At 41.9% G+C, this 27,897-nt stretch overlaps 1 protein-coding gene and 2 long non-coding RNA genes across 3 annotated transcripts; 2 read left to right on the top strand and 1 right to left on the bottom strand.

The window, feature by feature from the left end:
* LOC136448960 (transcription factor ATOH1-like) lies at nt 1-27,788 on the top strand. The gene is made up of 3 exons (XM_066448714.1): nt 1-1,330; nt 4,879-5,327; nt 25,504-27,788. Exon 3 carries the CDS (start codon nt 26,406-26,408, stop codon nt 27,174-27,176), a length of 771 nt encoding a protein of 256 aa, XP_066304811.1. The 5' UTR covers nt 1-1,330; nt 4,879-5,327; nt 25,504-26,405; the 3' UTR covers nt 27,177-27,788.
* On the top strand, nt 19,966-22,003 carry LOC136448311 (uncharacterized). The gene is made up of 2 exons (XR_010757858.1): nt 19,966-20,679; nt 21,317-22,003. It is a non-coding gene; the product is annotated as an uncharacterized lncRNA (long non-coding RNA).
* Nucleotides 22,526-24,341, bottom strand: LOC136448312 (uncharacterized). The gene is made up of 2 exons (XR_010757859.1): nt 23,624-24,341; nt 22,526-23,063 (listed from the first exon to the last, which is right to left on the bottom strand). It is a non-coding gene; the product is annotated as an uncharacterized lncRNA (long non-coding RNA).
* Nucleotides 27,789-27,897: the final 109 nt, after the last annotated feature.

Genomic DNA, 27,897 nt, shown 5'->3' with positions numbered 1-27,897 from the left:
TTAACTCATTGGTATAAACTAAAAGCAAAAAGCAAACTAGAAGGACAGTCTAAAGCAGCGAAAGTGTTTCATCTCCCTGTACTCAAAACGGTCGTAATTTACAACCAAACAACTTGACATGCGAATTCCGTTTTTCCTTTGACGTCTCCGTGCCTCCAATAAAGTATGGCTCCTGTCTGTGCACCACTTTTGTTTGGCGTTTTTAAATTTGTTCATCTTTGCATCGCGTCTTTTTCCCTGTTTACTTCGTCCGGTGCAGGCAAAAAAGTCTTGCAAAATTCCGCAAAGAAAAATGCGCGCAGAAAGGTGCTGAAGCATTATGTATCTGCTTGGTGATTACCGTACTCCCATGTAGATAAAGACGTCTCGCGTTAACAGAAGTTTACTGGCGCCAAATCGCGCGTGAAATCGGTTGAATGGGCGAGAACGTGATCTTGTGACCTGGGCGGGGAAGGTCGACACGCACGGCGGCAGCCAGGCGCCAGGTTCTACTGTAGAGGTTGCCTCGGTGCTACAATACAGAATTCGTGTCTTATTAGCTTCGATTTTTCACTGCTAGTCATCAGTGACGCCTTCAGTAGAATCATCTACAAATGTCGTCAACACCGCCGCAGCCCGATTCTCTTCTTTTGAAGGAGGTGTCAGACCTGAAGTACGGAAGGCTGGACCGCAGCAGGTGTATATACCTGAACAGCGACTGCTCGCAACAGAGAGGAAATCTGTTGTTTTTTTTGTTTCATTGTATATGCGTACTGCGACCATTGTTACCTCTAAAAATGGCAGGTGATTTTGTTAAACAGCCAACGTTTCTGGGTCACTCCGTTAGAACCTAGACCTCCCTGAGTCTCATTTGTGAATTCTTCCACAGAAACCTCCAGGAATAATGTCAGCAGTCCTCCTACCTCGAATGGGTCTGGTTTCTATTATAGATTAGGTCCATTTCTATGCCATGATATGTTGAACAGTACTAAGTTTGAAACGTTCATGAAGGTCATAAGATACGCAAGGTGACAGTTACTCAAGCAACTGGATAGATTTTTTTTATCTGTCAGACGTTTCAGGTAGCATCCACTACATTTCGTCAGTGACAGTGGTATGCTTGTAACGTCTGGCGCCATTGTCCTTAAGGCGTGGTGACCACAGGTGCTTATGGCACACCTTACCTGTCGTACCTTCGCCCGTATATACTCCAGATCACCAATTATGGTTGCCAATGACAACGGAGAGCCAGTCTGTCCCGGTGACAGAGACAAGGTCATGTGACGACAGCACATGTCCGTCAACCGTTGACGAATTCTCTTTGTCATCTTCCACCCAGCGTGCCGACCTGGTAAGAACTTTCCCTTTTCATTCTCTTTGCGTTAATGTCTTTCGAGTATACTAGTACTCAACTTGTCAGGCCCAAACAAATATATTCTCCTGTTCAACAGTTAACGTTACATCCTTCTACATATACTTCACGATCAGCCTCCCAAGTTTACCAGAAAGACTCACCTTTCAAAGCATGTTCCCCCTAAATTTATATTCTTATCCTCGGTACGACTGTGTATGAAATGTTTAACAACAATGTGTATGAAATGTTTAACAACAACATTTAACATATTCCCCCTAAATTGATATTCTTATCATAGGTACGACTGTGTATGAAATGTTTAACGATACACTAACTACTAGCGCAGCTACATGTTGTAAGTTTTCATTCGGTGGTGTAACACGATATTTCGATGGATTTACAGCCGTATCCATTGTTAAACGGGTACAAAGTAAACATCCAATAAGAACACAAAGGGATCAAAGTGTTGGTTTTGACCCGTTTCGCGATCTTATCTTTCATACATACCGGCGGCAAAATTGAGTCAAGACGTTAGTTTCTAGAAAAGCTACATCAACATCCTGCTTATCTATTCTGTGAGGGACGAAAATGAAGTGAAAATCCGGTTCTTCCTTCTAAGTAAAATGATCGTTGCTCTTTTCCCTTATCTTGTGCGCCATGTCGGTTTAATCGCGCTGTGTAATGCTATTGTGTGTGCTTTAGTGCACGTCGCTTACCTGTCACGTTGATGAAAACTGACTCCTTTCATGGACAGAATACAGCCGTAACTTCAGACCATCCTAGTCGTAAAGTTACCAGTGCAAGTCTTTAGTTACATGAGCAACAGTTTCAACCATCGATGTCTTGGATATAGCAAGACGCTTGCTGTAAAAATGCTTAAGTAATTACTCGCATTAAGTTTGTGTTGTTCACGTTGCAATGTCTTTGACTTAAACTGTGTACAATTTGTTCATTCTGTGAACTTATGATGAAGTGTTTTTCAAAAGTGAACGTGCGTTCGTTTGCATCCGATTGTATGATGTCACAAGTTGTTCCATGCTGCTTATTGATATATGGTAACATATTTCGTCAATGTTTTTACGAACGAGATTTTGTTGTTCTTAGTTTACCCCATCCTTATCTTGTTTGATCTTTCTCTTTCTTTGTGTCTCTTTCTTCCTTCCCTTCTCCTTTTGTTTTTCCCTCCCTTTCCGTATTTCTCTCCTTCTCCCTCCCCCCCTCCCCAAAGACAGGAAGGTGTCGTCTCAAGATTTATTTGTAAGAAGGAAGACAGACGGATAGATATTCACATAGTACAAAACTTCGTTTTGGAAGAACTTTCCAACACCATGCCATTGGCCTCTAAAGTATGTCTCGCCCACCCCCTAATTTACATACAGGTGCGTTGCCCCGGTTTGTGATATACGTCGTGTTATGTCAGTTACATGCAAATATCATATCAGCCTAAGTTAAAGACATTCGTCAAAATCAGAACAAAATCGTTGAACTTCCATCCTTTTAAATGTTTTCTATAGTTTTTGCCTAGTTTGTATATGTATATAACATTGACTGTGGACTCTTGTCTACCTTTCAAAATCACTGGCAACTTGTTGGCAGTTATGTATGCAAAACAAAACATAAATGTGACGTTACGGCTATGCAAACATTAGTGTCTTCTTTATGCAAAAGAAAACACCATAGAAGTTTTCGGAGTTCAACTTAAAACGTACCATCGAAATTTCTTTATACCCAAATTATGTCAATGTCTTCAATTGGTGCATGGTCTGGGATATATCAAAGGCAATAGGTGCTGACTATATTGCGCACAATTGTCTCTTATTACTGATTTATTACTCCATTAGAACACCTCATAACCTTTGATGTGCCGAGGTGTTGGCAACTGGCTTATATCTGATGATTCTTCAGAATGCGTCAGGACTATATTTCCGTAATAAATAACTTCATCCTGACTGTATTGAGTCAACAAATCATGTGCAGATAGACTCTATTGTCCCTCCCCCTGCCGTCGGGTTTATGTCACAAAAGCGTCCAATAATCGGCGCTCTGCGCTCCTTGTAATTTCCCGCCCGCCCGTGTGAGTCTGGTTATTGTCATGTCGCGTTGTTGGCGCGTCTGTAGCCGTGCTCCCGCGGACTGTCGCGCCTAACGACGGTTTCATCGTTCCCCGCTACACCCCAGCTCTCCCGGCTCGCCTCGGCTCGGCTCTCTAATTTTCTGGGTCTCTGCACACTCGCTCGCCCACCACTTTACTCACAGCCTTTTATTTTATTCAATTAGAGTTAATCAACAGGATCTTCTCATCTCCTCCCATCCATCAAACTCTCCATATAGTCTATCGCTTAAACATGCTACCTTTTCGTGTATTTTTTAATGCTTTCCTAGCCTTTTTTCACATTTGAAACAGTTCAGCCCCTACCTTTGCAATTGATCGAGGATTCTCACTTAGAGGCCGTTTTAGGCACTTCATATAATACGTTAAATGAGCCGATGTAAAAGTACATTTCGTGAAGTCAGGACAAATGCATTGATAGTGTATCGACAGTCGTAGTGCTTTGTAAAACTTGTATTTGCTACTTGTTTTTAACGCGGGAATGAGAACATCAAGATAAAAAGTACACTCATACAAATGATACAATAGAAACTGTAGAATCACAGACAACAGTAAGAAGTCTGTAGACAGCTCACGCCCAGGCGATGTAATTTGGCTCCAAACTAGAAGCCGCAACTCCTCTGTAGTATGGAAACAGAAAAGTGGCAGTCTTTCTGTCCTTGTGAACGTTGTTGTCCCGGACAGGCCTGGTTAAGTGCGGAGAAGGACAATACGACAGGGGGTTGTGGCGCTGCCACTGTCCTGCCGATGTGTCCAGCCCGTCTGATTGATGCCAGAACACAAGCACGTAATTACAACGTACCACCACAGCCACGGCGGCGGCAAGATGGCGGCCTGGGACCCACCTGGGCACGAACAATGGCGGGAACAAGTGGGTGAAGAGAGGGAGTCCCCAGGGGCGGGGAGCGCGCCCGGGGGTGGGTCCGAACGGTCTCACACTGTGACTCCATTTAGAGATGGAGTCCGGCTTCATTACTTACGAGTGATTAGTCCCGCCAAGGTCAACAAAGTTCAACAGATGAACTTCTGGTACCCATGAAAACAGGACAGCTGTCACGCAGACGTTTGCGCCCTCCTGTGGTCTTTCAATCCTTCTCTCTATCCATGCTCATCAGTGAAATAAACAATAAAGTTCCCTGTCCTGTATAAGTCTGGGTGTCTATATCCGCTTCCTTCTAGATATCATTAGATAATGTGTGATGCGTCACGTATGATTATTCTAGATGTGTGACCCCATGAGCATACATTGTACATGCACAAGTCCATACATTCCTTTAACACAGTGTGTGTTGATTCGAAATGAAGAAGCAATGTTATCATGATATTACACTGTAATGATTATAAAATGACTAACAGAGATGCTCATAGTGCTGGTATGGTAGCTGGAAGTTGAAGTATATTTCATTGTTGACGATTTTGTAATTCGATGATACAGAATGAAGATGACAATGCCAGTGACGTCGACGTACAACGGCGGTAAAGATGCAGAGAAAGAAGAACGACATGAAGACAGTGGGCTCCAGTCGGGACGTCGACGTCTTTGCCTCCTATGCGGACGGAATGACCACCACCGTACAGACAGCAATGAGTGTACCGAGACTCGTGTGACTTTTCAAGTTACAAGTTACAGAACTTGTGACAACACACGACTTTGACGAGTGACACCATGATCGACAAAAATGGTATTTTCACCGCCCGCTTGTCTTCTAAACTGCGACTTCTTCACTTGGATCCGTGGATTGAACAAAGGATTACCCGCAGATAGAGTTGATGGGTTATGGGAAGTTTGTGTTGCATCCGGGAAGGATTTTACCAAGTTTCCGACGGCCAGGATTCTATAATGGAGTTTCTGCGCAGAGCATGACGGGAATGTCGTGATTCATGGTGAGTTTAACGTACTCGTTACGCTTTGTAGATAGTAAGGTAGTAATTACACCACAGGGGTATCCATTGGCTAACAGTAGGGTAGCAGGCACGTGATCACAGTCTCTGACTTGATTGACAGTTCTACAGTACGACAGCGTTGTTAGTACCGTAATAGTCAACTATGAATCAGTGAATGAAGTATTCATCTTAAATCTGTGAAGAAATATATTGTGGTGTTACCGAAGATGAAGTAGATATTGTTATTTTGTCTTGGTAAGTCAAATAAGAAAATAGCAAAGTGGTTTGGCAATATGTCTGAGCTGAGGGCTGAAGGGTAACGTACATGTATAAACGAAATGAACAAATAAACTAAAACCATAGAGACAGAAATAGTAGTGTAGATGATAGATATTACTGTCTTTTGATAAACACGATTTCATTAACAAAGGGAAGATGAAAGCTAGATATGACAGGTCGTTCGGTGTAATATAACCAGCTGATGCTGCGCCGCGTGCCTGCGAAGCTGGTGTGTTACGCCGAAGGCTATATAGATACAGATACAGAATACTTTAGGCAGGAATTCCCTTGGCATGATATATTTGAAAGTGTTGTCTACCTTATTTTGACTGAAATTGTCTACCTTATTTTACTGTTAGGCCACAGCAAGTAAATATTATGGATGACATCCTCTGCAGACTCCAAATTTAGTGCGCGCAGGCGAAAAAAACAAGGCGGGCAAAAAAACAAGGAATCGATATTTTCAAACTTGAATACCATGAAGCATGTAAGAAGAATTGAAGCGATAAAACACGGTATCACAACAAGTCTTTTATCCCTGTATTCAATAAAACATTAACCAACACTGATGTTAACATTAAGATAATTAGATTATGGATTTAGATCCGGGTCCGTATAGCAAGACGGCATTCAATGTTACCGTACACAGGGCACGAGAGTCTGCTGAGTCATGAGGCAGACTGGCGGTGACTACATGTTGCTGGCTCTGCTTACTTTTCCTCAGCTCAAGTTCTCTAGCTCTCCGCTACTACTGTCCTGACTGTCTGACTGAATTGCCGTGCCTTAGACATCATCCGTCTTTTCATTCTGTCTTCAATATTCAGACAGGTAGACAATGGTCTACTCAAACCGAATGACATTAGTTACTTCATCTGACCCTGTTGTCGAATTTGTTAGTAGTTGCTAGTTCACTTTATTCAAGAACAGCACATCGGATTACATGTTGTTGATAATAATGGCACAGCAATTACAGACTACATTACAAGTTTGGCATGAGGGCTGCACTGTGTCTTCCTGTAAGTTGGTGACGACGAGCAATCTTATTACAGCTTGCATACACAATGTACAACGCATCTGTACGGAGTCTTCACCATTCTAACATGTGCAAATGCCTTTTTATGGCATCTAGAACGTTTTTGCGATAGAACTGACGGTAGATTGCGACATACTGTACTATTTTCGGTATGTTGACCATTGCCGAAGAGTAAAAGAAAAGTTGTTTTTTATTTCAAAACCAGGCGAAAATCAATGCGCGCGCTGATGTCATCCATAAAATGTACTTGCTGTGGCCTTATTTTGCATATTAATTTACTTCAGATCAATCATTCAACGCATGCAAAGTTAAAGGTAAAGAAAGTCCCATAGCCCTCTTGGTGCCGTACAGGCTGTGGGTTATCCACTAATACTAGGGCACGGCGTTGGAAGGCGGAGCCAAACCCTCTCCTTCCACCACCTTTCACCTCCCCAGCCGAAGACAGATACCCATTTATACACCTGGATGGAGTGAGGAAAGTCGTATAAAGTGTGTTTCCCAACGGCACAAGATCGGTGGCATGTCGAGGACCTCTGGGTTCCGGGCCAAACACCCTAACCATTACGCCAACAGAAAGCCACGTAATGTGTACAGTCCAGAAGTTCAGAGACTTTACCGCCACCCGATTTCAAACAATGCACCCTTTCGGTTCTGTACCTCTCCAGAGCTAACGTTGATTACCTGTCCTCAGATCACACCAGTTTTCCCGCCTAAAAGGCCGACAGTGCACGATTTATTCGCTTTTGAATGTCTCTCCGTGACTGGGTGTGTCTTTTGTACGATTATGCAGGTGAGTATGTATTGTATCATTCCCTCACCTGTCTACCTTTTGTCGCCCGGCTCTTAATTCTCCCATCCTCCTCCCCTCCATCAAAGCGACCTGTCAGCTGAGCGATGGTTGATAAATAGCCTTAATCATTGTCTTAAATTCCAGGACAAAGCCGGGAACTGTAGTCCGAACGTTCCGTGACATTGTGACCGGCTTTTGTGTCGTTTGTTTCCCCGTCTTCTTGAGCTTTAATCCGCCACACGTTCGGCGTTACTTCCGAGTCACCGCGCACACTAAGAGCGCCTCGTAAATGGAAATTACTGTTTCTGTGGGTGTCACCAGGTGTTCATATCTAATAATAGGGACGCCTTCCTCCAAAGAATACAAGATAATTGACAGTATCTATAGAAACTAAACTAGGAAAAGGATGAAAGGGGAAATAATGGTCCGGGAAAATTGCAGTCATTGTAAAAAAAAATAAGATGATACCTCGTAAATTAGTAAAGCTGAGATAAGTAACGGAATGGGGATTAATACAAGAACCCATACTGTGATGTTAATGATGTCAGGTATACGTTTCGTGTGGCGGTGTTCTGGCCACAAACATCTGTACCCATACCCTGTAACATTCTCTGTTTATTGTCTACAAAACCTTCTTTGTAAACCAAACACAAAGGAATCCCACAAAAGAAACGCAAAGCCCAGTGAAACTATTTAGCTGTAAAACACAGTACCTAACACTACCTATGCATGTTTTTTCGTTTCGGTGGGCTTTCCGGAAAAATTATAACAAAAACCTTTTTGAAATCCGTATGCGTCGCTTAAAACAGAGGCACACTCACGGTCTATATCTTTATCAATCTACAATGTGAGACCAAACTGCGAGACGACTTAGTTTATCATCCGAAATCTCTTCTCTTCCTAGCAAAACGGGTTCGTCAGTTTATTTCCTCCTTTTGACAGTTTTTTTCTGCTAAACTTTCTATTCAGATGAACGGACAACAATTCTCTAAGCAAAGTTCTCGGACACGCTTTCACACCTGATTACCTGACTTGTGTGCAGTTTGCCACTACAAAGCTGTAGTTTCGTGGATTCGGGCGACAGAATGTCTGTTCTATTGTTCCTACATGACCCGTGTCGGCTACCAAAATGACTTCTGTCTCTACAGCCCCATCTAATCAGTTCCTACCAAATTTCGATTAGACGTAAAGCGGTAGGATTTGATTGTAAACAAAGGTCCTCTTTATTCTTGTAGGTTGGTTTGTCGGAGGAGTTTATCCGCAGGTTGTTCCTGTGTATTTGTCGGGAGCACGCGAGGCTAAGACTGAGTAAACACGGCTAGTGGAGATAAAGGGTGCAGAGGTGTTCACACACCTGCCTGTAGGTACAGGTGAGGAACATCACGCCCTCGGCTACTGGTATAACGGCCTTGCACCGACAGATACCTGACGTCATTATTCGCGGTATCGACACACAGGCGACCTACATTCTCGTACCGTCTTCAAACGTTAGATTTTTATCTGTTTTGCTGTTGGACAGACAAGGACAATATGGCACTACACTCAAGTTTTTTGTAACTTATTTTGACAGTGCCACATACAGAGAACAGTAAGCTTGATAAGGTAAACCTAGTCCTATGGTCTTTTTTGAGGCCGTACGGCTGTATGGATTGTTATCCTTCCATCGCCTTTTACCTACCCATCCTAAGTCAGATACCCATTTTTACACCTGGGTGGAGTCAGAGAATTGATGAAGAAAAGGCGATGTACTTAAGGGGTCTTCTTTCCCTTGCGGGGTATTAAGTACGAGATTGATGGGTAATTTTTCATGTTGTTAAAACAATAGAAGACAGATTTCTGTGACGTCTTTGCTATAGTGTCGAGAGGGAAGACTGATCATGACGGGCAACACGAGAGACAAAGGACAGGAGACCACACGGATCCTGGCATCGGGTTACTTCTGAAGTCAAAGTCAGTCCTTTTCCCGCATGAAGACAGGAGAATAATAGTGTTCGCCCTCTCAATCGCCATTTTGAATTCAAAGAAAAGTTGAATTTAATGTTGGTTTTGCTTTGTTATCTTTTGTTTAATTTGATTGGTAAAATTAGGAAAATATAATGATAATATCTACCGTATTCTACGGAAAAAGAAATGTTCATAAAAACTTTATTCAGGTAAATACATAAACATAAAGCATTCAGAACATCTTTACAAAGCTTCATGTTAAAAAAAAAAGAATATGACGTATTGTCACACGTCCCAAACTTCCAACCTTTCGCCCCTAACCATTTCCGCGGCCGACGCTAGAAGAAATGACAACCCATACAAGTGGACACAAATCGGTAAATCCCTCCGGCTTATGTTTCCATTAGCGAGGTGTGGGGGCCATTGTTACTCTGGGCACGAGAGTGAGCCGTCGTCGGGCCGGCTAAGTGTGGGGATTTGTCAGGCGATTTGCGCGGGATCAGCGGGATTGTGTGTGAATTGTACTATGGGGGTTTACCGGATAATCCTACAACAACACATCGGGAAGTGATGTCCGTGTAGGAATAAGGGGGGAGTGGATAGAGGGTAGCCTCTACCAGGCCCCGCGGATGTCTGAAAAAAATAGTATAAATCTGCCAAATAGAGTGAATAGTATGCTAAGGGAGACGGCTACGGAGAGAGGGTCCAATATCTAGAGGTCGCAAACTATAACTTCTGTAGCGGACTTACTTTTCTGGCATGTGATCCCCCGATTTGGCCAATTTCTACGATTTCTCTAGCGACCTGTGGCTATATAGAGGGATGGGAGGGGAAGAAAGGAATAGGAATGATTTACTAAGCACATGTAATAACGAAAGTAGCATCGAGAGAAAGGAAGTAGAAAAACCATCATGAAATATTACACTCTCTGAGCTATCCTACAAAATAAGTATAAACATATCGCCGTAGCGCAGACGGATGTTGCCTTTTGAAACGGTCGTCGCATCTTTACGTGTATTAGCACGCTCCGTCACTGTATCAGTGTATCAGAACGCTTCAGCACTTGCAATTGAGTCGTATCAGAACGCTCCGTCACTTAAGGTGTATCAGAACGCTCTGTCACTTAAGGTGTATCAGAACGCTCCGTCACTTAAGGTGTATCAGAACGCTCTGTCACTTAAGGTGTATCAGAACGCTCTGTCACTTAAGGTGTATCAGAACGCTCCGTCACTTAAGGTGTATCAGAACGCTCTGTCACTTAAGGTGTATCAGAACGCTCTGTCACTTAAGGTGTATCAGAACGCTCCGTCACTTAAAGTGTATCCAGAGCATTTTATGTGGCGTGAAAATTGGAAATATTCTAGTTGCTGTAATCTTTTCTCACTGCATTGGCTCCATGAATACCCAGGAAAAAAACGAAATGAAAAAGAAAACATCTCAGGCACTCAAGGGGACGGACGGAGTCAATTACTACCAAGTCCGTCTCTCATGTACTTGTGCGTTATTCTGGTGTTCGACTTGAACGGTCAGTTCTCGCAAGTTCCGGCGACGGGACGTCACGTTCCAAGAAGTCGGAAAATTTGAAGAAAAAAATGGCGGCGCTGACAGCGCTTGGATTTTCTATCAGTGCTCAACACACAACGACAACGCATCTTTGCTCCTTGAATGTCGATATGTAATGGTATAGTGTTATTGAAACTTACTATGTGTAGAAATGGATAAAAAAATTGGAGTTTCTTTAATTCAAGTTTGAAGCCACATAAAGTGCTCTGGTTGCCTTTAAGGTGTATCAGAACGCTCTGTCACTTAATGTGTATCAGAACGCTCCGGCACTTAAGGTGCATCAGAACGCTCTGTCACTTAATGTGTATCAGAACGCTCTGTCACTTAAGGTGCATCAGAACGCTCTGTCACTTAAAGTGTATCAGAACGCTCTGTCACTTAATGTGTATCAGAACGCTCCGGCACTTAAGGTGCATCAGAACGCTCTGTCACTTAATGTGTATCAGAACGCTCTGTCACTTAAGGTGCATCAGAACGCTCTGTCACTTAAGGTGCATCAGAACGCTCTGTCACGGGGGACAGGCATGCGGCAGCACTTCTGGGGTGTCTTGAAAATACTACTCTAAATATAATACTTGTGGCTCTTGATTTTTTTTTGTCTAAGTACCTCTGTACAAGACAATAATTTATGCAAATTTTTATGACGTCATGATGACGTCTTCAACAATTACAGGGCCACACCCCTTTTTACAAAAGTGTTTTTTCCTCGCTAACGATCCAATGTACAAAGCTAATATTTTAGGGACAGATGCATAATAATGTCATTGGTAAATACACGGGCTCCTTTTCTGATATCTTTTTGAATTAATTTTTGGCGAATTTTTTCAATAATTTAATGAGAACCTCCTTCTGTGGACCCTCACACATTATCAAAGTAACAAAATGCTTATGCCACCCGTGAGAGGCAAGTTCAGGTGGTAAACCTCAGAACAGCATTTCTATTTCTGCCCTATCACATACAGTTTTGTCAAACTTTTTCCTTTAAAATCATGCTGTAGGGGAAGTATTCATAAAATTGGCATTTAGTAATCGTAAAATGGCTCCAAATCACCATTTCTTTTTTCCCAATCACGCAAGTACTAACAGTGACATATGGGTCAATAACCTCTGCAAACACACTATCTGACAGTCAGAGCAGTGTTCACAGCTAGGCCAGAGAATCCAGCTTTCCAGAGGGAGGGAGGGAATAGCCAAAATGGGGGCCCCTGATTGGTCAGGCTGTTCCAAAAGGTATCGGCACCCAGTCAGGACGTTGGAAACTGCAACTTTGCCCTTGAAGTTTGCGGTAAACTGATAACCTATGTAGGAAAATGATGCCAGATAATGAAAATAGACCTATACATCTAACAAATCAGATGGTTATTTTGTGTAAATATTTTTGTTGAAAATGTGCTGAGTATCAGAACGCTCCGGCACTTAAAGTGTATTAGAACGCTCTAGCTGTCTACACCGTAATGTTAGTACGTTTCATGGCATAGTTGATGGGGAATTAGGATTCAGGCTTTTTGACTCGGGTTCGGCTTTTTTTTCGATTATTTTAAACCATTTTTCACGATACTGTCGTACGTTTGTAAATGAAATGTTGCTTTGTATACTTTTTTGCTTCTTGCCAGCTTTCCAGAAAGTTATGAAACTCTCGGATATGGTATTACGCCGACCGTTTGAAATAGTGACGACAGCTGACGATACGGACACGCGAATGGGCGCACTGTCGCATGTCACCTCCACAGCGCCCGCGGCACGATCAATGTGGGTTGGTCTGGACTAACACAGGTTGACGCAAGTGGGCCGATCATAGATTTTGTGTTTGTTTCGCATACCCGGTAAACCGTCTCATGGCGCAACACACCAGGTCTGTACTGTACAGTACAAGCTGCATGTCCTAACAGATTCATTTGATCCACTCACACCAGAATGGACCCCTACTCTTTTCGATACGTGTGGTGGGTTCTTTTACTCGGGGTGTGGCTTTCCTTAAACTCTGGACCTCAATTTAACGTCCTATCCGAGGGACGCCCCTAATCAAAGCTACGTACTAGTACTCATTTTCACCTGAGTGAAGTGATGAAATTCGTGTTAAGGGCCTTAAATTACCCAAGGGCACAACGTCAACGTGACAACTCAGGGGACCCAGGATTCGAACCCAGGACCTCTGGGTTCTGGGTCAAACAATCTGCCATTACGCCACCGCGATGCCACTTTATCTGACATCCCCTCGTAGAATCTGTCCACTACACGCCACGGACATTCACCAGTAGCTTCTGATTCTGTCATCAGTCTTTCTTAATGTTCAGTCTTGTAGAAACAGCAAACCTTTCTTTATAGATACAAAGTTCATGGTGATCACGAGGTTGCGATAAACTATTTGATGATAAATTCAAGCGCAAAGCATTGTTGTAGCCAGACTCAAGCACCTCGGACCTTGTATCACAGTCTGTCAAACACGTGTTACCAAATTTCCAAACAGCCTCGGTTAGAGAAACACACGTGTTCCAAAATCTCCAAACAACGCTCGTCTTGAGATTAACAACCCCAACACAAACATTGGGGAGGACTGCCGACACCTGTTGGGACGATAAGAAGGTTTGTGTTGCTTGAAACTGTGCTTGTTGACAGTCACAAACAGCACGTTCTGCCGCGGTCTGTGTCGTGACATCAGGCGTCCACTCGGTAGGGAGGAAACACGATGTTTATCACGTATTCTTTTGTGCTTGTAGATTAGAGGCGGTGACTTATATGTGATGTATGTTAAAACCGCTAGTAGTAACAACTGCACTTTTGTAACATAGATTTTAAAACAAGATTGTGAAGTTAACGGGAAAGTACTAGCCTCATTTCAGGCTCCCTCCGAATAGAACCGCAACAAGAAACAAGAGTCCGTAGGACACAATTCTCCGTGAAGTATTTATAGTATGTACAAGTATTGACCCACACAAATTGCATCTCTGCTCAGTCCAAGTAGTGTTTTAGAGCAAGTAAAGAAAAAGCGTTTGTTTATCTTTTTCTTTCAATACAGGAGTGGTCAACCTGCTGAAAAGTATGTTTGTACAGCATGGCACAGATGGGATCTAGAAATTCCGGGAAAAGTCACAAAGTTAGATCTAGATGGCCCCTTTACAATTATCAACGAACCATTCAGCCTTACAACTAAGATGTATCAGAAATCACAAATATGCAGTAAATCCTCTTTCCACAATTTATTGCAGGCCGGCCTGATCTATAGCTATCTAGCTATTTGCAATAAAAAAGGCTATAATTATCGTAACATTTCACGAAGGTCAAAGGTCACCGGATCTAACCACCCGGAAGTGACACTGGCGCGCGCACTTTTCTGAGATATATTTCTCAACAATCTTTCATCCCCTGCGTAAACTTTTTACATTGTCACAGCCTCCGTATTATAAACTACAAGTGTGGTAAGTTTGAAGGTCCAGAGATTTGTCATTTTCACACTGTGCGTAAAAATGCATCGTCCGTCCCGTGCGCACATACTGTATGCGAGTTGCGAGGGACACGGCATACTTAATACACAGACTGAAGCTCACTCGGCACATGTTCGCAGCGAAAACTCACAATTCCCGTCGCCGCATTGGTATGTAACTTGGTATATCGTTTGCTAGGTTGCGTGTGGTGATGCACGTTGTCTATTTTTCAATGTAACAGTGACTATACGATCACAACAAGTAAGGAAGATTTATACCCCGTATCTGCCTGAAGTATTCCAGTCATGCATAACGGATTATAACATGGTCCCTATGGCAGGGCAGTGGGACATAGCATTAATTATAGGGGTGCAATTACGATATTGGATTGACGTTTAAAGTAGTTATGGTGTAACAAAGCTATTGTGCATCACCACGCCGAACCAGGCAAACGATATGCCAAGTTACACACCAGTGCGACAACGGGATCGTGAGTTATAGCTGCGAACGCGTAAACAAATGCATTCCCAATACTCCCAGAAGGAGGTCATCCTCCTTCCCGGAGTAATAATAAGAAAATGGTGAACAGCCTGCAACGCAACGGAGGCTAGGAAAGTGCAGTAACAAAGACTAAAATAGTATAAACTTGCCAAAGTTTGTCGAAAAGTTCTGCAAAATGTACAATATAAGAAAGTAATTCATACTTTATTGTTACACGAAAGGATCATGACTTCGTGGTTTTCAGTTCGTGCTTCCAGACCATCAAATAGCGGACACAACTAATATGGAGGTATAATTGTAAACACCTTTGGGTGCGCATAATGATGCCGCTGTGGATGACCTCGAACGTTGACAACAATAGAACAGTCCGGCTCAGTTCACCTGCAGTAATTGGACGTATCCTAAATTATACCCCATCTTCTCAATATAGCGGTATTTGACCGTCATTATCTGCTATATCCGCGTACATTATCAGGGCTGGACATGGAAGGGCTCTGCGGGTGGTACTAAGATGACTGTTTAGGAAAGCGATACTTCATTCTCTTGCTTGTTTTCGGGATGAATCGCTTAATACAGCGCTTCTAGCTCAATCTTTTTTCCAACACCCCTATACCCACATTCATGACAACATTCTGCTACAGGTTTAGATATATCCACTGACTTAAGGGAAGTGATTTGCGGTGTCTGATTTTTTGAAACGTTACAAGACAGACTTGTCACGCCGAGCAACCATATAACACATGTGATATTTCTTTCTCTTTCCGTGAAAAATCTTTCCCTTTGTTTCTCCATCTCCTAAACATATCGAAACAGAACTGTTCATATCTGTACATACACTCTGACTGACCATAGCCTTATAGCCCTTCCAAGGCTTATATTCAGATCAGCGTAAATATCAATATACACTATTGTTTTTTTGAAGCCCCCCAAATACGTTTGGCCGCTGCTATTGTCCCTGCCAAATGTAGAAATGTACAAAAGAGCCCAATCTGTTGTCCTTGACAGTACACAGATACAATAGAGATACCGAGCTGTCACGAGCCGACTGATGGCTGTTTTCCCCCGGTAGAAGTCGAACACAGATGTATTGTTTCCTGGGTCGTTCTGCGTAGACGGGAACTCGCTAGAAATGGTCGGAGTACATATTCACTGGGCTCGTGCCGATCTATCGTTAGGAAAACTACGATAATAGGTTCAGTTCATTAAAAAAGATAAGTCAACAAAACTGTTTCTTATTGAGCATTAGTTAGGGTTTTTAAACGACTTATGTGGCTATTCAATTTGGAGGCACCGCATAAGTGAAAAAGGCGATTGTTTCGTATAGAGCAAATCTAAAACTAGCGTTGAACGGAACTGCTCAGTTATATACACATAAGATTGTTTTTTTTACACGTTAACAGTAATTGTACTGCTGATTATACTGGTACTGTAGTTGTGATTCTGGAACCGAAATTTTGTACCCAATTTCGTAACATGGTCTCAAAACCTTTGTCCTGATAACTGTTACTACCTATTGCTGACGCATGTCACTAGAACGTATTGTTTATAGTACATTATTTCAAAATTACATAAAGTTTGTTTTACAATACACGAGGGGAAAATCTGGCGCCAATGGAGCACGTGAGTTTCCGAAGCGTCACGCCGGTCGTACCCACACATGGGACCGTTAGATAATACAACATCCGCCGGTCCAATCTCCTTTCTACGTTCTCTACATACGCAAAACATGAAAGTTGTATGTTACAACTTGTGATGATAGGGTCGTTTTAATCATACTTGACTTTCCGTAAATGCAAGGGAAACAATGACTATATACATGTACACTCTAATCAAGATCACAACGCTATTGTCTTTGTCTTTATCAGATTGAGAACGGTACACAAAATATCACTTGACAACCTCTGTAGGAAACTTGAATGTGTACGTTGATACGTCGATTTTTGTATAAACTTTTTTGGTTGCATAAAACCTCAGAAATGCTTACAATTCAGGGTAACATACAATATTTGAGACTTTATTGGATGTACGTAATCTATATACCACATTAATGAAATGAGTTTCTGAAATGTGGGATTAAAGATTCATAAACAAACACATACATTGCCTTCCTATCATCACGAAAGAAAAGAAACACACTAGTTAGTCTTACTGAAATTAGAAGCTTATTTCATCGTTGAGTACAGGGAAACCTTAGCCATGAGCGTGTCAGTATTTACCCGCTGTTTTTCGCGCTTTTGTTAACACGACGGCCACGTCATCCCATGCACCATTACCCCCGTGCTGCGGCGGAGGGCGGCCGGGACGCGTCCCCCCTGGCCCCGCTTACCGGGTGACGGGCCTTAACCCCGCCTTTGTCACTCATGACCCCGACTCTAGTAGATAATACCGCGTCTGGAATTGTAAAATGGAATTTATTTGTTCCCAGAAATAATTAATTATATTGTGTGGATCGGTTTGGGTTTTTTCGTCGCGTTTCGCTGCGTTAACTTGAAGAACAAGCTGAATTATTACCTACTAAACAAACAAAATACAACTGAAGAAGAGATTTAGAATAGATGAAACAAACAGAAAGAGCGCTTAGAAAAATCAGTTGTTATTAGGGCATATACATAATATAGAAATCACTCTTTTGAAATTGAACAATTATCCTTGCATGTTATTGCATTACTCTTTGAAGGTAAAACGGTGGAATATTGAAATTATAATCTATAAAGTAGCAGACATACAGATATAGGAGTCTTTCACATGCCTGCCATTTTTCAATGTTGTTCAGAATAAATCGGCGCCCTTGGCTTCTTTAGAAACCGGCGATTTTTCCTGTCTCTGTCATTAACCTTAAGCCACGGATGCTCGTCTCTGCCAACTGACATCACAAAGACACGTGTTTGTATGAGTCCTTGTGAGTCCTAAAGGAACAATCACGACTCTTGCAGAAAGCATCTCGGAAGCGAAAGTAGTGATTATGGACGGTACAGAGGAAGCTGGGAACTTCCAGAACAGTTTCCTGTGGTTTTGTCTCTTCCGGCCTTTCCTGGCGAGATCGAATGTAATAGTATGAATTAGTATGGGATATTACTGTGATTAGGCTAGCGTGGTTTCTGAACAGTGTAATTTGGGACATTTGGGCGACTTGCGCTCAGAAAGAACCATCTGAGTAACCCTACACAAGTTTACTTGTTTTCTTCAAATGTCAAATATATTTTCAAGTTTTTTTGTTTTCTATTGTTGAGATCATCAGTTTTTATCATGTCTTGACAGTGAATTTAACATATAAAGATTGTGGTCAGGGAAAAGGCGAGATGAGCATGATAAAAACGTCAGCAACTCTTACTTCGAGATATGTCTGTTCTGATATTAGATTTAACAAGGACTGTATGCTTGGCGCCCGTTCCATGTTTATTTACATAGGCTAACAATTGCACGCGTAACTCTTCGTGTTTTTTGCAATGTATCTGTGATGATTTTTTAATGGCAGGCTGTTCTTTCACTTCGATTAAAAAAGAAATCGCGTTTGTGAGTACTTTGGAGAGGATAAACCGCCAGAGCAGAATTCAAAGTTTCATGCCAACATTGTCATCTTCCTGTAGTTCCTGATGTATAATAAACTACGCACAAAAAGTTCGGAAACTTTACTTTGGTTGATCATATCTCCGTTGTTTTTTTACCAATTTTGATGCATTATATATCATTATAAAGCTTGTGTGATTCCCTGTTCTATGATACCAAACTTATTGTGATTTAAAACCCACGGAACAAGTACCAGGACTAATAAAGTGAGTGGGTCACGGAGGAAAAGTGCCCAAAATTCCCTGTTGGTGTCATACGCGCGCTGTGACATCCTATCGGTATGGGCGCGGATGATGATTCAATATGTTGTTTCCTCAGGTTCTAAGGTTATTTTTAGAACACAGACCATCCAAGGTTATTTCTAGCACACAGAACATCCAAGGTTATTTTTAGCACATCGAAGATCCAATTGTTTACACCACATAAACACCTGCGTCCTGCAACGGTATCGTCATCCACGGGTGTTATTTTTTGTTATTGTTTCACAACAAACATTGGGGTACGGGGAGGCATAACCTCCAGGGGAAAGACAAGACTTGTATCAGGAACCCTCAATGCATAAAGATATCGTGAGACAATACTTGATCCGGTGGCCATCCCTTTCCTCCATAACATGGGGCCGAATGCCTTGCTGCAAGATGATAACGCCCGCCCACACCGGGCAGGGATCATTGCAGACCATCTCCAGCATGCAGGTGTAGATGGAGTGGCCCTCTAAGAGCCCGGACCTGAACCCCATCGAACATCTATGGGGTCAGCTTGGGCGAGCTGTCCGTGCAAGAGTGACCGATAGAACAACGCTAGCTGACCTAGGACGACTGCTGGTGGAGGAATGGGACGCTATCCCACAGCATCGCATTGCGCGACTGGTGACGAGTTTGAGGAGGCGGTGCCGTGCTGTAGTGACAGCGCGTGGCTGGGCCACCCGTTACTAAGGCTCCTTGCTAACCCGTTACTAAGACACAGATTGTTGGTTTTAATAAAGAATAAACTTAGCTTTTATGAATATGTCTTGTTTATTCTTGTTGATTTTTCACAATACCCTCGTTCAGAAGTCAATATCAACAGAAGAATATGTACGGAATAGCATGTTTGACTATAGTAAGGTAATCTGGGCACTTTATTTCTTCGACCCACTCAATTTAGCAGGCCTGATTTTTTTTTTCATGAACTCGCAATCACAATAAGTTTGGTATCATGGGAAAGGAAATCAAATAAGCTTTTAAATGATATGTAATACTTTTAAATCGGTAAAAAAATAACGGAAAAATGATCGACCAAAGTTAAGTTTCCGAACTTTTTGTGCGTAGTTTACATGGACGTTCCCCAGGGACGCGTTTGTTTATGGACGCAATAAAGCATGAAAATTGTCCCAGTGTTCTGGTGTTAACCTCCTCCATGTGGTTTTCGGCCTCTTTTCTTTCCCTCGTCCCGCGCGGAACAAAACAACCCGTAATTTCGGTCACGTCACCCAGAACAGACCTAACACATGGAGCTCAGAACGGCACATGCTTGCGTGGGTCTAAGTCTTCTGAGCTAGATACGAAGCAGAAACACTGTCACAAAAATCGTATATATGTTTTTAAAAAGGGACATGTTTTTTTTATAAGGGGGCAAATTAAATCCACATATGTTTTGAAAATAGGGCCGTTTTTTTAAAGGGGGCAAATTAAATCCACATATGTTTTGAAAATGGCACATGTTTTTAAAAAGGGGGCAAATTAAATCCACATATATTTTGAAAATGGGACATGTTTTTAAAAAGGGGGCAAATTAAATCCACATATGTTTTGAAAATAGGACATGGTTTTTCTTATGGGTCATATCTTTTAAAACAATATGCATCTTAGAAATAACCAAAATGAGAATATGAGACGAAAAAAAAACATACACCATTTTCATTTTGTACCGTGTATAAGTTTATTCCCCAATCCAGGAAACCCACCGGTTTGCAAAGTGGTGCTTTCAAAATGGTCTATCGTTTCCGATTTACCCCCCATTTTGATAGTGGTGCTTTCCAGTTACGCCGATTTCAAACTGGTCGATTTCAAAGTGGTCGATTTCAAAGTGGTCGATTTCAAAGTGGTCGATTTCAAACTCCAAACGGAAATGAAATGACGTAAGTCGGAAATGACGTAAGTCGACGCTCATCGCCAGAGAAGCCACCAAGTATCGGTGATCGCTGTTTACGTCCTTGTTTTCACCGTCTTGTACGCGTTTTCTGATCAGCTACGTGTCCCCAGGATATACCAGGTTTGTGTTGACTTTTTCACGTTGTAATAATTTTAGAGTTGCATGTTTAATCGGTACTTTATAGAATGTAAATCGTAATGCAGCCGTATCGTTTGGAAGATTACAAAACTACGCAAATTGCGTGCCGAGCTAGCTATCGAGGAACTCTTCACTTTACGTTGTAACAACTTGAGACGATCAATGATATGATATGTGGTTCAATTTTCGTTGATATGAATTGTTAAAATGTACAAACTTGCGATAGTTTCGCTCCGTAGTCAGTGAGGGGAATGGGGAGGGGGGCGAACGGCCGGCGCAACCATGTGCAAGTTCGGACACGATTTTTGTAGTCTGATACGAACCCACAAAAATAAATTTGTGTTTCTTATTCTGTTTGTTAAGAGACCTTAGCGAGTATAAATTTGTATGATCGTGCATTAGTTTGAAAGGAATATCTATCCAGATTCCAGACGAAGATTAAAATTACTTGTCCTTGCTGGCTGGCATGTTTTTCTCAGGTTTGTAAAAATATGCATAGCGTGTAAATTTACCACGTATTTTTCATAGTTTTTTAGACATTTTGAATAACTTACCTTGTTGCCACTGGGAATTGTTGTTATGTCCATTTGAACGCATTTTCCTTGTTTCTTACTAATAGTATGCTCCAGAGGATCGGCACTGTAGGGATTTTCCCAGCCCTTGCTGCATATACACAGCACCTATGAGTGCTATGACCATACAATGTAGCTGTTGATGCATCATGCTGTCTACACAAGGATGAATGTCATGCATATGCACATGCATGTGTCAAAGTCTTTCAACCAACGGTTGAACCAAGGATATGTATATAAATTATAATGTATTTGAAACAACACACATTGACAGTTTAGTGCTTTCTGAAGCAATGAAAACATGTTGATTTTCATCCCTGCTGGATACAAGTATCTGTAAGCACATCGAAGTATGTGTTCTTATTTGATATGCGTACCTGATATACCTGGTGCTTTATAATATTGTAGATAATTAAGTTTGATGTGAACAAAATTTTTGTATTTGCAAATGATTGTAGAATATTTTGTAAGTGTTGGATTCCTCAGGGTAAATGAATTGAATGAATAGCTAGTACATGTAAATGAAAATTGATCCATTTCATGTAATGTTTCACAACACTCAGTCTCTTTATAAGAAGCTATGATTCTTCAATCTAGTTGTATCTATGCAGATGATGTCATTGTTTAGAAAATATGAGCATGATGGTGTAGCCTAGAATGTCCTTTGTTGCCTGTATCATACTTATTCCGACCAGTGATATTGAATGAATCATGAGTAAATGATAAAGGTGTGATCTCTGTGTGTGTTCTCTGAACTTGATCTAATTATGTACTAATACATGTAGTGGGATGTTGTGTAGAGGTTCTCATGTATTTTTACTGTACGGACAAGCATGGTCTGTATGTCCTAATTGACGGAAAAAAAAATCACATGCAGATTGTACATTTTGTAGATTGTTCAATATTCATCCTTTGTCAGATGGCAAGGGTTTCTCCTCAAGTTCCTTTCTTACCTATTCTTATTATACTTATTCTTATTCAAAAATTCACCACTTTGTGTTTCAATATACATGTACGCTTTGGTCACTTTCAGTTTGTGACAGACTGTACATGTACATCCATCATTGTAGTATATGAATAGACCTTGGAGTGTATTTTCCATTCCCATTGAAGATGAAGATTGTGCTTTGTGAAGAATGCTGCTGTACCTTCAATGTATTGTGCAATGCAATGTAGAGTAAAAGTTATCATCAATATGTAAGAAGAACTTGGGGGATTTCCCATGTGTCTCATATCAGTCGGACTGAGGCATGAAGTTGCAGGAAATGGATTTTTAATAATAATTACACTATAATAGTTAACATATTCTACGCAAAAGGCTACAACACTAATAGTATTTTTCTTGTGCAATAAAAACCTTACTTATATAAGAAAACCGTGGTTTCTTACATGCCTAAAGTTGAATCTTAGACAAGGCAATGATGTGAGGCTAAAATTGAAGGAAACATATTTGTGTTATCTTGTCAAAATACAGTAGTCAACACATCCTAGAAAGAACTACTGAAGTCAAACGCAGGGGTTGGAGGGGGAAGTTCCGAACACCAAACGTATGGTACATACCTTTATACTTATACTAGTTACAGTGTTCACTATCATGTATACACCTACTGAAATTGCATTGAAAAATTTGAATGTCTTCAGTTACACAAAAACAGTTAACATGTCCATGGAAGGTTGAAGCTGCTCCACAGACTTGTAGAATTTCGCTCCGAGTCAACAGTTCTTAGTGGCATCTGACTCCAGTCCTTGACTCGCAGATATGGCCCAGCCACTTTATTGCTGGTGTCCATAAAACTAGCAAAGAACAAAAAAAATATACACATATATTGACGAGCAACAGTGAAAGCTGATGAATAAATAAAATGTAACTAAATCGAAATGTTTTCATGTGCACACTGGGATCAAATTATGTAGCATGTGTTCATGTTTGCCACGTTCATTACACAATTCTTTTCTCTCAAGAAATAGCCATACTGTTATCCTTAGATCATACACACAAATATTATAACATAATAAATCACAGCAACAAGGCATACACATACGAGGCTCAACCTTTCTACCATTCTTCTTTGTATATGTTTGAAGTTTCCCGTAAGAATGGCCAACTATCCTGGAAAGCAACACCGTTTCACCAGAAGGTCTAGATGTGTCCATTATGTAAGCACATGCACACAGATAAAACATTATTACTAGTAACAAATGGTGGTGTATACGCGTGGTGAACATGTATTCGTACGAGTTCATGCCCCCCTCCCCCATCTGGCGTCATTACAAAACACGCATAATTTTCCAGTCGAAATTAATCATATTTATGAAACAAACAAGACTTTATATAGTCTGAATTCAACACAAACCTGGTATATCCTGGGGACACGTAGCTGATCAGAAAACGCGTACAAGACGGTGAAAACAAGGACGTAAACAGCGATCACCGATACTTGGTGGCTTCTCTGGCGATGAGCGTCGACTTACGTCATTTCCGACTTACGTCATTTCATTTCCGTTTGGAGTTTGAAATCGACCACTTTGAAATCGACCACTTTGAAATCGACCACTTTGAAATCGACCAGTTTAAAATCGGCGTAACTGGAAAGCACCACTATCAAAATGGGGGGTAAATCGGAAACGATAGACCATTTTGAAAGCACCACTTTGCAAACCGGTGGGTTTCCTGGATTGGGGAATAAACTTATACACGGTACAAAATGAAAATGGTGTATGTTTTTTTTTCGTCTCATATTCTCATTTTGGTTATTTTTAAGATGCATATTGTTTTAAAAGATATGACCCATAAGAAAAACCATGTCCTATTTTCAAAACATATGTGGATTTAATTTGCCCCCTTTTTAAAAACATGTCCCATTTTCAAAACATATGTGGATTTAATTTGCCCCCTTTTTAAAAACATGTGCCATTTTCAAAACATATGTGGATTTAATTTGCCCCCTTTAAAAAAACGGCCCTATTTTCAAAACATATGTGGATTTAATTTGCCCCCTTATAAAAAAAACATGTCCCTTTTTAAAAACATATATACGATTTTTGTGACAGTGTTTCTGCTTCGTACTAGAGTGCTCCAAAATCACTGCAAAACACTCAAAACGTACAATAATCTCTTTGTTAGGTGCGTTTGTACAATTATATGACAGATCGAACACTTGACAATAACCATATCCCTTTAATTTTACGGGTCCGTGTTTGTATTGGATCGAGAGATGTACAATGCGCGAGCTCGTCACGTTTAACAAAAGAATGTCATCCTATATGAACAAATGTTGGCAGAAATCAAAACGTTTGCACAAAACAAGTGATGATAGTTAACATACAGTGCGTCTGTTAGGGGCTATCATATATTGTTAACTGTGTCGACACATCATTCGTTTAATGTTCAACAAAGACAACAAAGATTGAGAATTTAACACAATAGTAATACACTCAATTGCAAAGCTACATTGTAGACCAAAACGTCATTTTGCTTTTTGTAACCACGTTTGTATCTGTGTATATTTGTGTTTTTATGTGTGAACAACAATGACCTGCACTCAACCCGTCAGGTTATTATTTGATCATATCCAAACTTGCCGCCGGTTCATAACGGTCTGATCATCAATCGTGCAGACGGAAATGAATGGGAACAGGGAGCTCTGTTTTGTGCATTGTAAGAAACCCATACGGTTGACAACGAGTTACAAATGCGCTGTCTTGTACCGTCTGTAGCACAGTGTGATTAATGGTCTAGTCGCAGACAAGATTACCGGTAAACATTGTCCCCTGTTGACGCCACCCTCCCAAATGCAACACTGGAACATATTCACATTAAGGTTCTTCTGTGATTTTAGTTTGTGAGTTTAGTGAGTTAAACGATATAACGGCTATGAACTGTTATATTTCCAGAAACTGTCCGGACATGCCACTGTCATCTTTATCGTTTGGATTCTACCTCTGCAACTTTTAGGATGACTAATGGCGTAGATGCTTTGTGTTGACGTTCAAACGTACACATCACTTTATGATTAACATAGAAACAGCAGAATCGTGTTTTATTCCAAACCTATCTAGTCTTGTTAAGGTTGCTGAATCTACTTTGGAGAAGTGTCTGTTCGATAGAACATCTATGGAAGTTTTTGATAGGAATTGTGTGTTCCCTTCATTGTCCTTAATGGCGCCACTCAATACAAATTGGCGCCTTGTACCTGTCATCTAGGAGATAATTTATTACCTGTTTTCACCACAGGTGAGGACGTTCACCTATCCCCGTGACGCGGAAACGTTCTAACGGAAACGGCGTCAACGGAAGGACGGCCAAAGTTCGTCAATGGTGCCGGGTGAACACAGAACAACTCACACAACATACGGGAGGGAGCGTGGCTGATGGTGCTGTGGTGTCGACACGATTAAACTGATCTTTCATTAATGCCCAGTGCACAAGGAGAACTCTGCACAAGAACCTTCCGGAAATGTTTCTTTTTTCTCTCAGAATAGTAGGGAAAGTTTACTGTTTGTAATTGACGGACATGTGTGTACCCTGCCATGTGCTAGCACACGAAGTAAATTTCTGACAAGCAGTGACAACTGAAATATTCTTTTTGACTTGTCATTTGATACATATGTCAACGTTGTTGGGTGTGCTGTGTAGACCGTTACTTACCTGGCGTTTTGTTGTCTTACTGTATACTATAGTAGACAAACATATGTAATTTTTGCTTCAAGCGATCCTTCTATTTTCTATCATATTATATCATAGACGAAGTCATGCTTACACTTCTTCATTTTGTAGCTTTACTTTCCTTGTATTTGTTCTTGTGGGGTTTTGCTGGATTGTAACTTTTCTGGGCTGAACTCTGAGAGAACAGTGATCACTCATCATTAGTTTATGTTAAACACTGACCCCCTTATGGTGTCCGTGTGGTCAGGGCAGTTCGGAATAGCCCCGGTACGACTTGAGCCGCTCGACCCGCGCATGGGGGTCTTGCTTTGTCTCGTGCCTAGCTGGTCTCTGATTGGTCGGCGGCACGCTTCCCCATCCCCCTCTCACGCCCTTCGTGCGATCCCAACAAAACAAACGACACGACAGAGACGCTATAAATGCGCTCAATTGTCCACTTGTGGTCAGAATCCTTCAAGACACCGTGAGCCATGGAAGACTACAGTCCTACCCACGTCAGTGAGCTGTCCGCCTCGCCGTTCTGTTGGAGTCCGCTCAAGGCGGCGGCGGCGCCGGCAGACCACATGTTCGGTCACGCCATGGACCACGGCGCCGTGGACGGGAGCATCCTCACGTCATACGGACAGTTCACGCCGTACGGAGGGGAGATGATACAGGAGGCCGGGGGTGAGAGGGATGCAGGGAGGAGGAGGGAGGGGAGAAGGGCGCGGGCCAGTCGGCCCAGAAGGTGTCAGCCCACTCCGAACATTCTCCGCTACCGTCGTCTGGCAGCCAACGCCCGTGAGCGCCGTCGTATGCACGGCCTGAACGACGCCTTCGACAGACTGCGACAGGTCGTGCCTGGCATCGGGGACGACCGCCAGCTCTCCAAGTACGAGACGCTTCAGATGGCGCAGAGCTACATCCTCGCCTTGAAAGAACTCCTGGACGATGAGGTGCCCGCTCCCGACGACGGATCCACAGCGGCGTCCAGACCGAGTAGTCCCGAAGGACTCAGCTCCAGTAGCTCGGTGAGGGACACAGACGAAGATTTACCCACTCAAAACACGGCGATGACACGCCTAGACGGCATCTCCGGGGAAGACCAGGAAATGACATGGCGTGCCAGGGAGGCCGGTTCAGGAGAGGACAGTGGGTGGAGAGTTCAGGCATTCGCCGTCTTTCACGACACGGACTCTGCGCTGCTGACAGCCGCCACAAAAGATAACTTTCCTGGGGGTCGATGGGGGCTAGACCGCTGATCTTCTGACTTTGTCAACTCTGGGCGTGCTCTGTACATATGCCCGTCCTAGCCTGTACTTAACCACTACAATATGCACAATGGAGAGTCTAGGTGAGGCATTGTTACCTTGTACAATGACGGCCATTCAATTGTAGAAAGACCGTAAACAGAGCTGCTGTTTCCTATTATTCCATGTCCTGTTCATAGTCCTAAAGTCATGAGTGGGGCAGACGGGCACACTCCACTACCTCTCAAGTGCTGGTATATCAAACAGTTCCACGTACTTCACACGCTGTAAAACTATGGGACAAAGATGACCCAAATACTAGTAGTGCTTCCACAATACTTTCTAGCTTCCATGATATCGCAGTATTTTTGTTATCCAATATACGAATGTTGTCTATATCTTGTCAAGAGGCTGTTTGCTACCATACATGTATTCATAGTTTATATTTTTGGCAAAATGATAACGACAATATGTAATATATATGATCACTACCCGGAAGCATCGTCAAGAACATGTATGCACGAATGTCAGATGTTGAAAAGTGCTTATATTACATACTTATCTACGAAATAGAGTGATATTTTTCATATCGAAACAATGGGAAATAAACTAATCCTGTAAACCTACAAATTTGTCACTTTTCATCCTTACAATTTTTCTTAGGATCATATGCGTTCAAAGATGATATCATATTTGTGTCTCTAAGAAAGATATCAAGAAGAATATAGTGACG

This window comes from Branchiostoma lanceolatum, chromosome 14 (genome assembly GCF_035083965.1).
Source record: "Branchiostoma lanceolatum isolate klBraLanc5 chromosome 14, klBraLanc5.hap2, whole genome shotgun sequence".
In the NCBI taxonomy this organism is placed as follows: Eukaryota; Metazoa; Chordata; class Leptocardii; order Amphioxiformes; family Branchiostomatidae; genus Branchiostoma; species Branchiostoma lanceolatum.
This window is presented reverse-complemented; position numbering and strand designations above follow the sequence as displayed.